Below are 13,711 nucleotides of genomic sequence, written 5' to 3'. Positions count from 1 at the left end.
ATGGATTTCCCTTTATTACTAATTGTATTCCAATATATGATGATTTGAGGTATGAACTACTTCAGAGATTTCTTGGCAATGTTTTATTCTGAATATAGTTTTGTGGCTAGCCTTTGGCCACTGTGTCACACCAAGTGATTTCAAATAAGATACTTGACCTTTCAAGTCAGTTATCCCACAGGATGGGAGGTGCTTTATACTTTCTTAATGGATTAAGCAGACTAATTAGAATTTGCAATATGTTGTGAGGTATAAGATTTCTGACTATGTATTTGATTATTGGTATAATAAAATGGAATAAAAGTCTGGATAATGTACACTAATTTCATTTTTGAATTTTTTTACAATCAGAATATATTTTCATTAATGGATGTAAGAATGAAAATCTTTCAATTTAATCTTTGTCACCTAAAATTGCTTTTTACTCTTTCTTGAATAGGTTGCCATAAAACATGTATCAAAGCCCTATGAGTACATGACATTTTCATGAAGTTATTTGTCCACACGGATGCTGCTATGTTAAAAAACCAAAGCTCAATTGTTTTTAATAATTGAATAATTTAAGTCATCTTAAAGGATAAGCTTTTAAATATAATATTGAAGATTAATTCATGTACATTAAATTTATAATAAGGGAAATACTGCAGATTTTCTGAACATATAATTATTAGGCCAGAAGAACAAACATTCCTTCAATGCAGTTAAGGGTTACATATAACATATATCCTAAATGTAAGTTTTGGAAGTATTGATTGTCGCTTAGATAGAGAATATATCTGTACCTATATGCTATTTGTTAATTTTAAATATGTGTTTTACTAAGTTTAAATTGCATGATTTATCTACTTACAGGTAAGTAGATACATTTTCACTCAGAAAAAATGCCATGAAATTTTGCCAAAATGATGAACTAAATAATATTTAATTAAAAATAATATACTACTTTGGTACACTGTATTCTGAAACCATTTGAAATATAAATGGACTAAAGTCTCCAATTAAAAGACATAGTATGGCTGAATGGATTAAATGGATGAAAAATAAAATGAGCCAATGATCTCTTACCTCTAAGAAGCATACAGCATCTATAAAGAAACACACAGAGTGAAAATAAAGGGATAAAAAAAGATATTCTATGCCAATGGAATCAAAAAAAGAAGCAAGAGTAGCAATACTTTTGTTAGACAAAATAGAATTCAAGACAAAAACTATAAAAAGAGATAAAGAAGGTAATTATGTAATGATAACGATTCAATTCAGCAAGAGGATATAACAATTGTAAATATATATGCACCCAACACTGCAGTACCTAGACATGCAAAGCAAATACTATTAGAGCTAAAGAGAGAGACTTCAACATCTCACTTCCAGCATTGGACAGATCATTCAAACAGAAAATCAACAAAGAAACATCAGACTTAATCTGCACTACAGATAAAATAGACCTAATAGATATTTACAGGACATTTCATAAAATAGCTGAAGAATACACATTATTCTCCTCAGCACGCAGATCGTTCTCAATGATAACCCATATATTAGCTAACAAAGTAAGTCTTAAAATTTTCAAAAAATTGATATCATATCAAGTATTTTCTCTGATGACAATGGAATGAAACTAGAAATCAATAACAAGCGGAACTTTGAAAACTATAAAAATACAGGGAAATTAAACAATATGCTCCTGATTGACCAGTGTGCAAATAAAGAAATTAAGAACAAAATTTAGAAGTTTATTAAAACAATGAAAATGGAAGCACAACATATCAAAACCTATGGGATACGACAAAAGTAGTATTAAGAGGAAAGTTTATAGCAATAAGCACCTACATCAAAAAAGTAGAAAAACTTCAAATAAACAAATTAGCAATGCATCTTAAAGAACTAGAAAGTCAAGAGCAAACTGAACCCAAAATTAATAGTAGAAAATAAATATGAATAAATATCAGAGCAGAAATAAGTGCAAGTGAAACAAAAAAAATTCAAAAGATTAACAAAATGAAACATTGGTCTTTTGGAAAGATAAAATCTCAAACCATCAGCCAGACTAATAAAAAGAGACAGAAAACCCAAATAAAAGAAATCAGTGATTAAAAGGGAAACATTACAACCGATGACACAGAAATTCAAAGGATCATTAGAGACTACTATGAGCAAATATATGCCAATACATCAGAAAATCTAAAATGGATACATGAATAAATTTGTAGACACATACAACGTAGCAAGCTTGAACCACGAAGAAATCCAAATCCTGAACAGACCAATAACAAGTAATGAGATCGAAGCTATAATAGAAAGTCTCCCAGCAAGGGAAAACCTAGGACCTGATGCTGAATTTCACCAAACACTTAGAGAAGAACTAATACCAATTCCACTCAAAATATTTCCAACAATAGAGGAGGGAATACTTCCAAACTCATTCTATCAGGCCAGTATCACCCTAATACCAAAACCAGACGAGACATATCAAGGAAAGTAAACTATAGGTCAATTTTCCTGAAGAAAATTAATGGAAAAATCCTCAACAAAACCCTAGCAAACCAAATTCAACAACACATTAAGATTTTTCATCATGACCATGTGAGATTTTTCCTAGTGATGCAAGGATGGTTCAATACATGCAAATCAATCAGTTTGATACATCATATCAACAAAATGGAGGACATAAAAGATATGATCCTTTCAATTGATGCTGAAAAAGCATTTGATAAAGTTCTACATTCCTTCATGATAAAAGCCTCAAAACCTGGGTATAGAAGGAATATACCTCCACAGAATAAATGCCATATATGACACACCAGACCAATAGTTAGTATCACATGGAATGGGGAAGAACTGCAAGCTTTTCCTCCAAGATCTGTAATGAGACAAGGATGCCTACTTTCATCACTGCTATTCAACATAGTACTGGAAGTCCTAGCTGAGCAATTAGACAAGAGAAGGGGAAAAAAAGGCAGGGGGCGGGGGAGTATCCAAATTAGAAAGGTAGAAAAAGTATCCTTGTTTGCAGATTATATAATTTTATATTTGAAAAGACCCAAAGACTCCACCAAAGAACTCTTCGAACTGATCAACAAATTCAGTAAATTTGTAAGATATAAAATTAACATACAAACATCAGTAGCATTTCTATATGCCAACAGCAAACAATCTGAAAAACAAATCTTCAAAGTAGTCCCATTTACGATAACTACAAATAAAATAAGACACTCGGAATATGTCTAAATGTCCAAAAAAGACTAAGCAAATTAATTAAGCTACATCCATGCAATGGCACACTCTATAGCTATTCAAACATTTAAGAATTTTCTTTTTTTAAATTTCTTCTAAGAAAAATGGGACAGATGTGCAGAACGGGCAGGTTTATTACATAGGTATGCATGAGCCATGGTTGTTTGCTGCACCTATTGACTCGACCACTAAGTTCCTTCCCCTCCCCGCCTACTCCCCAACAGACCCTGATATGTGAATTTTCTTATATGCAATTATGGAAAGACCTTTAATCCACATTTAGGGAAAACTAACAAAAATAACATATAGAGAAGGTTACCATATAGTGCCATCTGTTTTAAATCAATTAAATAAAAATACATGCATATTTTAAAGTATTTAGAATATTTTCTAAGCAAATACCTTGTCATTACTTTTTTAAGTTAATATATAAAAATACAATGTATTATAATTTTCCATAAATACCCAGACTTTTGTGAAATTGGCAAGACATAATCTCACCTCCCAGAGGGTATCTGTACTAGAGAAAATTAATTGAGAAATGGCCCTTAAATTGTCCTCTTTGGCTTTTAAAAAATAAAGGAATTTCAAAACCCATCGTGAATTGAAAAATCTGGAACAGGGACAGAAAATGTATTTTAAAACTGAAGTGCCCTGTTTTGCCTATGTACAGGCTCTTCTGCAAAAAAGGTAAGTATCATAAAGGGCTTAATATTCTCATTGAAGAAGTGGTTTTCCACTTGGAGATTTGTTTTTCATCTGAATTACATTAACAATAATTTAATATAAATGCTGGACATCTCCCTAAGGCAAAATTTCCTCAGGAAAATGATAGGATTTGTCTTTTCACATTGACTACTAATATTATATAACATTTCCATCACCTCTATAAAGTACTCATTAAGGGACTATTTGCACATAGTGAAAGGAAATTGAAGACACACAGTCCTTACGCCTGAACTAATCTAAGAAAGAAATTACATGAGAAGAAATATGTATATGTATATTACAATATAAAAATTACGTGTACAATATTCCAAAGTGAGAGGAAGGGAGATGACGTTTTTTGAGTGCTTATCCGACTCCAGACCCTACACCAAACATTTTGAGAAGGTGGTTAAACCCGGGAGTCCTTGTTGAGGAAAATCATCAACTCTGTGCCAGTCCATCTGAGAAGGTGTTGATACCAAGGGGAGGTTAGTGTAAGAGTGTGTGCTTCAGAGTCTATCATAGGAAGTCTCAAGGACTGTAGCAGCAGAGCCATCACTTGCTATTAAAATATTTTCTTTGATGTGGATGCTCAGAAATACCATGCTTTGAAGGTTGAATGCTAATGGCTTCCAGATAATTAGATAGCACCTCTAAAGCCCTGGCACTGGAATTAGGCAAAGCTGGGAACCCACCTGTGAATAAATCTGATATTTTTATAGTGATTGTTATTGAAACAATGGTGTCCCCTGGCCCTGGCTGGTTAAAATATTATTAGGTTTCATCGTTGATGTAGGAATGTGATAGTTAGAAAGGCAGAATAGTAATAGTTTTAGTTCATTTGATGTGAGAAAAGTAGTGTGCTCAAACGTGTTTACCATATTTCATTGATTTCAGAAGATACCATAATTTATGTACAACAACAACAACAACAACAAAAAACACCTGGGGACTTAAATTATGACAAATATCTTTGTCATTAACCTTAAAAAATTATTTCAAATATGTCAGGGATGTTAAAATATGTAAAAAGAAATCGCATCTTAGAATCAATGAAATATAGTATTTCTCTAATAAGGATTTTTGAGATGATAAATGAGTTGGAAAACCTAAATTGCATTATAAAAAGTATTTTGTCACTGCCTTTATTGTTCACTCAAGAAAAATAAATAATAAGCCTTAAAATAACTGACACACATTTGCATGAAAAATTCTCAAATACTATTTTAAGAACTTTGATATCCTATGTGATAAGTTGACGAAATATGTCAATGCTCTAGAACTCTGCTTAGCTCTTTATCACTTATTTCATAGAATGTGTGCTATGGGGAAGCAGTTCTTTTTAACAAATATTTACAAGATCTGGAACTACTTTGCAAGTTACAGTGACTGAGAATAAGAGTAGACATAGTTAAAAAGCTAAAAAAAAGAATTTTACTAAGAATATTCAGGAAGTTGGTATCATTACTTTTTTTGTTTTTTTGCCAGTGGTTGAAACAAGGGGACAAATATGACAAATCACACACTAAGCCACCTACATGTCCGAAGTCCTAGGCAGTGTCCCTCAAGCCCTTATATGATATAGGACTGTTCACACCCACTCAATTAAATCTCTCATCTCGTCCCTATTTCTCTCCCCTTTGCACACTCTACCCTCACTGCTTTTCTAACATGCCACATACATGTTTTCCTAAGCTGGCTCGTCAGTTTGCTTAGTATCTCCTCTCTCAGTATCTACTGAGAGAGGCCCATTTTCTCACTTCAGCTATGGTAAAATTCTTCCTGTTGGGGCCACCCCATTTACCCTGCAACTCTTTCAGCCCATTCACAATCCCTTTTATTCTGTTCTTCTTTAATCTCCAGAGCACTCATTGCCTTAAAACAACATATACATTTTTAATTTAATATTTGTCTTCTCTCTGGACTATAAGATCCATAGGCATTTGTTTCTCTTATTCACCATTGCCTAGAGGAGTAGTAGGTGCTTGGTTACCCTTTGTTGAATTAATAAATAAATGAATAACATTACTCCCCCAAGAATCAAAGGTGTGAGGTTGGAAAGAGGAGAATGAATACATTTCTATGATCATGGCATACATGTGTGCTAGGGATGTCCAAATGCTATTTGTATACAGCATTCTTGACATAAGTAACTCCAAAAAAGACTCTATCTTAGATTTCATAGGGTGCTTTTCCAACAGGGACAAAATATTTTGTTAAATAAACAAGACTGCATCCAACCAGATAAGGACATAAACAAGTATACTCTTCCACTATCAGTCCTCTCAAGAGGACTCCGTGGCCATAAATAGAGTAGGACTTCAGCAGCTCAAAATGGCTATCTTACCTGACACCGTCTTGCTATCACTCATGATAAGCACCCAGCATCTGCTGCCAACAATTCTCCCAACATCGAAGACTCTTCCTTGCAAGATTGATGGACAGCCCAGATAAGACCAGAGGAATCTTTGTTTTTGTCACTCTTTCTGGACTCGTTCCTTAACCCTTTTTACTATCCCTTTTCTCTTAATGTTAAATGTTACTTTGTTGTGGAATGTTTAACCTATAACCCTTATATATCGATTAAGTACACTATTATATATGGTTTGCAATACTGACTGATTTGTGGAGTGGCTTCAGTCTGTGTACCCATGGCTCTGAAAACAAAGTGAATGAGAAGTACTAAGGAGAACTGCCTCCTTGGGAACTCCATGTAGCTCATGGCTTTTGGGACTGAATAGTATTAAAGCCTGACATTGTGAAAAGACATAAATGTGTGTAGACCTGGTTATCTCTGACCTTGCACCACTCATGTGAGTATTTAAGCTACCTTCTTCTTCCTGATCTCCAACCTAAGACAGAAATAATTTATTTCAAAGTTTGAAGAGTCTCCTTGCCAAAATAATAAATTTGTAACAGCCTTATATAATTAAACAAAAAAAATTAAAAGGCTGATATATAAATCAGGTCTATTAACTCATTCATTAGACTAACTTGAATACATAATTTTTATAATACTATTTCATGGCTACCATATTTTGACATGCTGATTTTTTTATTTTAAAAATCTATTCTGCATTTGAATTTCAAAGACGATACTGCACATGTACCACAGATTCAAAAAAATATGAATTGTCTGGCTTTATTTACACCATGTTGGATGATGGTGGGAACTCTAGCTAATGTAATGAGATCAAGTGTTAGGACTGGACTGTAACAAATAAGGTGCCGAAATAAGAAAGTAATGCATGAGTGTTTTTACCCACCTGCATAATTCATCATTTTGGCAGCTGCGAATTACATTGAGGCAAGTAGGGGGTGGAACCATGTTCAGTGCACATGGCTTGCTGTGAAGAGCTTCTTTGGACTGCTGACAAGGTATATCAGATTGAGAACAGTCACAAAAAGCCAACATCTGGGCAATGTTAAAAGGTATATTTTGATAGAAGAACCGTATGGCTGCTTGGCAGTGTTTCACATCACACGGATTTCCATTTGCTGAGCAAGCTTTAAGGTAAGAGGCCAACTGTGCATTACAGACCACATCCCCTACACATGCCTCTGCCACTTCCAAACAGGACCACATCCCTTTGAATCCTGAAAGCAATGATATGCCCAGGTCGTGGAAAAGTAAACACAAAGCTGTACATACAGAATCTGTAAAACACTGTGAGAAGTCTATGAGCAAAATACAATGATGTACCAATGTCCTATTTTTGGCAAACATTACATCTTTTAGAGTAAGTATGAATTTACTGAGACCTAAAGAGTAGACCTGGCCGGGCGCGGTGGCTCAACCCTGTAATCCCAGCACTTTGGGAGGCCAAGACGGGCGGATCACGAGGTCAGGAGATCGAGACCATGCTGGCTAACACGGTGAAACCCCGTCTCTACTAAAAAATACAAAAAATTAGCCGGGCGAGGTGGCGGGCGCCTGTGGTCCCAGCTACTCGGGAGGCTGAGGTGGAAGAATGGCGTGAACCCAGGAGGCGGAGCTTGCAGTGAGCTGAGATCCGGCCACTGCACTCCAGTCTGGGCGACAGAGCGAGACTCCGTCTCAAAAAAAAAAAAAAAAAAAAAAGAGTAGACTTATTGGAATCATCTTTCATCTATACAGGATACACATTGTTATCTAGAGTGATGGGAAGTGTGCAGGGCCAAAACTGAGCTGAAGGAAAAATCTCCCAGTCCAGGGTTTTCAAATGCAAACAATAAATCTTCAGAAATTGCATTTGAACTACATAGCTTATGGTTATGGCTCAAGGCAAAATGATTCTTCTTCTGCTTCACGTTTTTGTGAGGGGAATCTTGAATAAAGGTTCCACATAGTTATTCTAGCATACGTAAATGTTTATATTCCTACAGAAACACAATTACACACAAAAACAGTTGGTGCCAAATAACTTATATGATCACAAATATCCATGAAATGTAATCAATATCTACTATTTGGGTTTTTGTTTGTTTCATTTTTGAGACAGGGTCTTGCTGTATAGCGGCGTGATCCCAGCTCACTGCCACCTCCATCTCCTGGGCTCAAGTGATTCTCCTGCCTCAGCCTCCCAATGAGCTGGGATCACAGCCACATGCCCCCATGCCCAGCTAAGTTTTGATTTTTTTGTTTTGTTTTTGCAAAGACAGGGTTTTGCCATGTTGTCCAGGCTGGTCTCAAACTCCTGGGCTCAAACGATCCACCTACCTCAGTCTCCCAAAGTGCTGGGACTACAGGTGTGAGCCACTGCGCCCAACCTGGTATTTGGTTTTAATTATTAAATATTTCTCAGCACATGTATACATTGATAACGGAGGGGCAAAGTAGTTGCTTCGATGGATCACTAGTAAAAGAAATGAAATGACTTGGTTGCATTTTATTATATTAGAACTGTTAAACAATGTAATTTATTTTGTATTGGCCTATCTTTAGGAAGCCTGGTAACTACCTTTTAAATTATATTATCAGGTATTTGCAATGCAGATCAAAATCATAACTTATCAACATTACCATGATGGGAATGTGTAGTTAGATTCCATTTGAATTTATCCTCTTTCATGTTATCTAGAAGGAAAACAAAGAAACTATTTTATTATTGAACAATTTTCTGAATTTCCTAGGAATATGTGAGCCACATTTATAAATGAGTAAAGTCCACATATATTCAAGCAAAAGTACATACAACGTTATGTAACATGTATTTAGCCTTTGATATTCAAAATTAGTGTGGTATAAATGGAGAAAATAAGCCTCTGAAATATCATTCAAGTGAGCTAAACAGCCCTGCTTTGAGGATTCAGTTACTTGAAGACTTAAATAAATGCTAGTGACTAGACTGCATGCATGGAGTAAACAAACACTGGGCGCTGACTGGAGGGGGAAAAAAAAGAAAAAACAGAAGGAATATTTTCTGAACACCACCTCCCACCACAATCCAGTATAGAAACCCTTCTCAGTAGGGTCTTCATTAATTTGAAATGCAATTTTAAACCCAGTTTCACCTCTGATTATCTTATCCTCCACGAGTTCTTAGAAATTATAATTATAGTATTGAAAAATCTCATTAATGAAAATGAATGTTCAGCTTATTCCAAAATCTTTAAAGGAACATTAGTTGGTTCCCTACTATGTACCAGGTGACAAACTGAGGATGTAAATCTGCAGTCCCTGTCATCGAGCATCCCACAGCCTAGAAGGAAATACAGACATACAAAACAAAGCCAAAAGTAACTAAAAGGAGCACTAATGTATCCATAACGTGGCAGAGGAATCAGATGATAGGATTTTCATTTTGAAATGAAAATTATTATTTTTTCATTGGATATTAAGATACTAACTTTTGTTATGGCATTAATGCCCCTTCATGATTCAGTATGTCCTAATCTGAGCTGTTTGTTCATATTTCCTGCCTTCTAGTCTAGTGCATATATAAGATGGTACTACCGCAGGAAGCTTACTTCTACCCTCAGGTGTGTCACGGCCTTCCAGACTCCTTATATTGTCCAAGCTATTCTCACTGTGCATGGTTTTTGTTTTCTTAATTGATCAAGTCTCAGCTTGAGAACCACTCTTCTTCTTGATCCCACCCATCATCCCACCTCTCTGAGGAAGATCTGGAGGTTCCAACTTCTGTGCTACTATTCCATATCTAATAAAATCCCAATAAACAGATCCCAGGGAGTCATATAGTTTTTGTAACAGGTACAAGAGTCTAGGCTAGACATTCTTTTATGGATTAACACCTCTGCATTGGGATTGATTGGTAAGGCTGTGCCACTGACAAAAATATATTCAAGAAACTGCTGTGTAGACATAAACAAACAGCAGCTTCACTAACTGTTATTAACTGAATGTTTTTCCCATTACCTCTAAATTTATATTTTGGAACCGTAATCTCCCTGTGCAGTTGTGGAGTGATGGTGTCTTTAGGTTAAATGAGGTCATAAGAGTGCGGCCCTTATCAAATAGGATTAGTGTCCATATCAGAAGACTTCAGGGAGGTAGCTGTCTATCTCCCCTGGAGCACTCACTGAGGAAAGGTCCTGAGAACACAGGGAGAGGGTGGCTGGCTATCTACAAGCTAGTAAAAGAGGACTCCTAGCCAGGAACAGATCCTAGGGACTTTTATCTGAGATTTTTCATACTCCAGAACTGGGGAAAAATACAATTTTTGCTTTTTAAGCCACCCAGCCTGTACTATTTTGTTACGGCAGCCAGAGCAGTCTAATTTACTTACCGGATGAGTACTTGTTATCAACACAACAAAACAGTTATTTTTAGTGTCTGAAAATAAAGTGCTTCTTAGAAGGTATTATAATACTTATACATTAAATGCTAATTTTATATGAAATTAACATTTATACATTAAATATAAAGCTAGCATTTACACACACACACACACACACACACACACACACACACACACACTTTTTCCCAGAGGGTATTTTAAACAGTGGCTTTTACTGAAAGAGGAGTTGAAGGTCAATATGTTTTAGAAACAAATAAAAGTATTCACTAACAAGACCTACATGTGAGTTATAAAATCCTATACAATTCATCAGAAAATACCCAACAATCCCTAAAATATGCTAATATCTAATATTAGAATCAGAAGTACTTCCATGTATCTTCTTTATCTTAACATGATAGTATCAGAAACTAAACTCTTGTAAATATTTTGATTTATATTTTATAATCTGATAAACATGCTTACAATAAACTAGTAGACAAACACGTTTCTATAAAATGACTAGTTGAATTAAATGCAACCGATATTTCTTTTTTAGGGAGTATGTGGCAACATTTAAAGCAAAAGCAAAAGCAAAAGAAGATCCTCAGAGGAGACTGAGAAGAATCATCCATGGAAGCAAGAAGAAAAACAGAAGAATGTAATATCTGGGAGCCTAGCTTTTCTCTAGCTTCATTTCCCTGTAGCTCTTGCTAATGAATGCTGCCCATTTCCCATATAGAACATACCACGATATCATTAGAATGTGTTTATATCTACTTTGCTAGCTTTATAGCTTCCAAAATATTAATTACTCATCCTTATAAAACATTTATCCTTCTTTGAATTTTATGCTATCTGGTTGTGCCTCCCTCTTTTCTCTTGTCAAATATTAACCTCAAAGTCTTGCCCTGATATTCAGCATTGACTCAGGTACTGTCTCAATATTCTCCTCTACCTCAGATCTTGTCATTGTGCTAAGTTACCTCTATGCCTTTTGGAAAAAGAACCATCTTCCACCGTTAATTCACAATTCCTTAACCATTGCCCTTATGACCTTCACCGACACTCCAACTACGCCACACCAATGATCAACTTCTAGACCTGACATTGACATGAAGTTCTCTCTCTTTCAATTGCAAATATTAATTATCTTACTGGCTTCCAAAGCTTCACATTCTTGATTACTTCAAGTGCATATATACCTCCGGAACTTTCATCTTTTTATTCACTCCCAATCTTAGCATCATCTCCTGGATTCACAGACTCTTTCCAGCCTAGATCACTCACCCTACTAAAGGAACAGTTTCTTGTTACTGTCATTCCGTCCTTACTTCTTTTACTTTCTAGTGATTCTCTATAAAACTCCAACCCTATAAAATTTTGCTGTGTGGCTTTTCTGCTCATTTATACTGTTTTTTTTTTTTTTTTTTTTTTTTCTCACAGAAAAGTCACACTACCATCCTAACTAGTATCACAACAAATTAAAAAAATAATTACCAGCAATTTTTCTTCTAATGTGTACAATTTCAGATGTCACCAGACATTATGCATTTACATCAAGCTGCATATCCTACCATTTCCTTCATCATTCTCATAAGATGACCTTGACTCTCATGTTAGCAGAGGCTTCAACTGGGAATCCCTTTATGCTGGAGGACAAGGCTGGGAAAATGGCATGTGGGATCCATGAGATCAGGGACTATATCTTATTATCTTACATTTCTACTCAATATTATTCAATAAACATATTTGAATAAATATTGAATATTATTCACCATTTAACCCTGCATAATCAATTGTATCACCCTTTCTAAATCATTCCCATTCTCATACAGAACTTTTTTTTCCATCTTCTGGGGAAAAAAGCCCTCTTTTTACCTCACTTATTTATCCAAGCACTGCCCTATTTCCTGTCTTCCTTAACAACAATCTTTCAAAGTGCAGTCCGTATTTTCTGGCTCCAATTTCTCTCTTCCTATCCCCTTATGTACTCTCCAAACTCCACCTCTAATCCTGCCATTGTGCTTACCATGCCACAGATACTGTTCTTATCCAGTTCATAACCTCCACATTGGCAAATGCAATAGCTGATTTCTGATTCTGAAGTCTCTACCAAATCATTTGATCTTCTTAAACTTTCACCCTTCCTTGAAACTCTTTCTTCGTTTTTCTTTTGGATGCAATACTTTCCTAATTTGCTTTTCTGGCAGCTCCTTACCGTTTTTCATTGCTGATTCCTTCCTCTTCTCTCACACTAGTAAATGTTGAAGTATCTCATAGACTAGTCCATGGACCTCATTCATTTCCTCTTTTATTGACCCACTGGTAACAAAATATATCCAGAATCTGTTATCATCTCACCCTGCTACCACTCTGGTCCAAGACACCATTAATTTCATTGTTAATCTCAACATAAAACAAGGTCCTGATTGAATTCATCTTAGTCGTCAAGGAAGGCTGGAACCTCATTCATTTGAGCATCCTGTATACAAATTTCTTCAAACATTCCCAAATGCAGTCTACTTTAGAGGAATCACTGCATTAACAATTCCACAAAGCAATTTCTTTCAGGCTTTTTCTTAATACTGCACACATTTGGCCTTCATCAAGGGTCTTTGATTGTTCTGTTTCTCTCTCACAGATTTTCCTAATATTCTCTTACAACAAAGTAAAATGTTCAGATTCCGGACAGACACGTGCTGCTATTGCAGTCACTCTTTACTTCAGCTATTAATGGTGTATCTTTCTTATGGAACTATTGTGTGATATTTGCAAAGTCAAATCTGAGGACAGGGCTGATTCTCCTACAAATAGAGTAAGGTTGACTAAAAATTAAATAAATGAATTTACTTATGATTTTTTAATATGTTTTCAAAAGTGTACAGACATATTTTTATAAATATTCCAATATCTGTTATTTTTCAAAAACCATTTAAAGTTATTTCAAGAGAGCTATTACAAATGATCTTGCATTTTTAAAAACTGACATGTAAAAAAAACACTACCGTTTATAGAACCACGTTAATGTTCAATTTCTTTTAGTGATA

The 13,711-nt window shown here is 35.2% G+C and overlaps 1 protein-coding gene across 1 annotated transcript in view; it reads right to left on the bottom strand.

Annotated features, from left to right (window-relative positions):
• The window catches only part of GFRAL (GDNF family receptor alpha like), a 64,237-nt gene that overhangs the window by 37,725 nt on the left and 12,801 nt on the right, over window positions 1–13,711 (bottom strand). The window contains exons 4-5 of the mRNA XM_025384512.1: window positions 8,945–8,998; window positions 7,209–7,539 (exon numbers count right to left, since the gene is read on the bottom strand). Of these exons, the coding sequence (XP_025240297.1) occupies window positions 7,209–7,539; window positions 8,945–8,998 (385 nt within the window). The remainder of the gene's footprint in view (window positions 1–7,208; window positions 7,540–8,944; window positions 8,999–13,711) is intronic.

This window comes from Theropithecus gelada, chromosome 4 (genome assembly GCF_003255815.1).
Source record: "Theropithecus gelada isolate Dixy chromosome 4, Tgel_1.0, whole genome shotgun sequence".
NCBI classification, from domain to species: Eukaryota; Metazoa; Chordata; class Mammalia; order Primates; family Cercopithecidae; genus Theropithecus; species Theropithecus gelada.
This window is presented reverse-complemented; position numbering and strand designations above follow the sequence as displayed.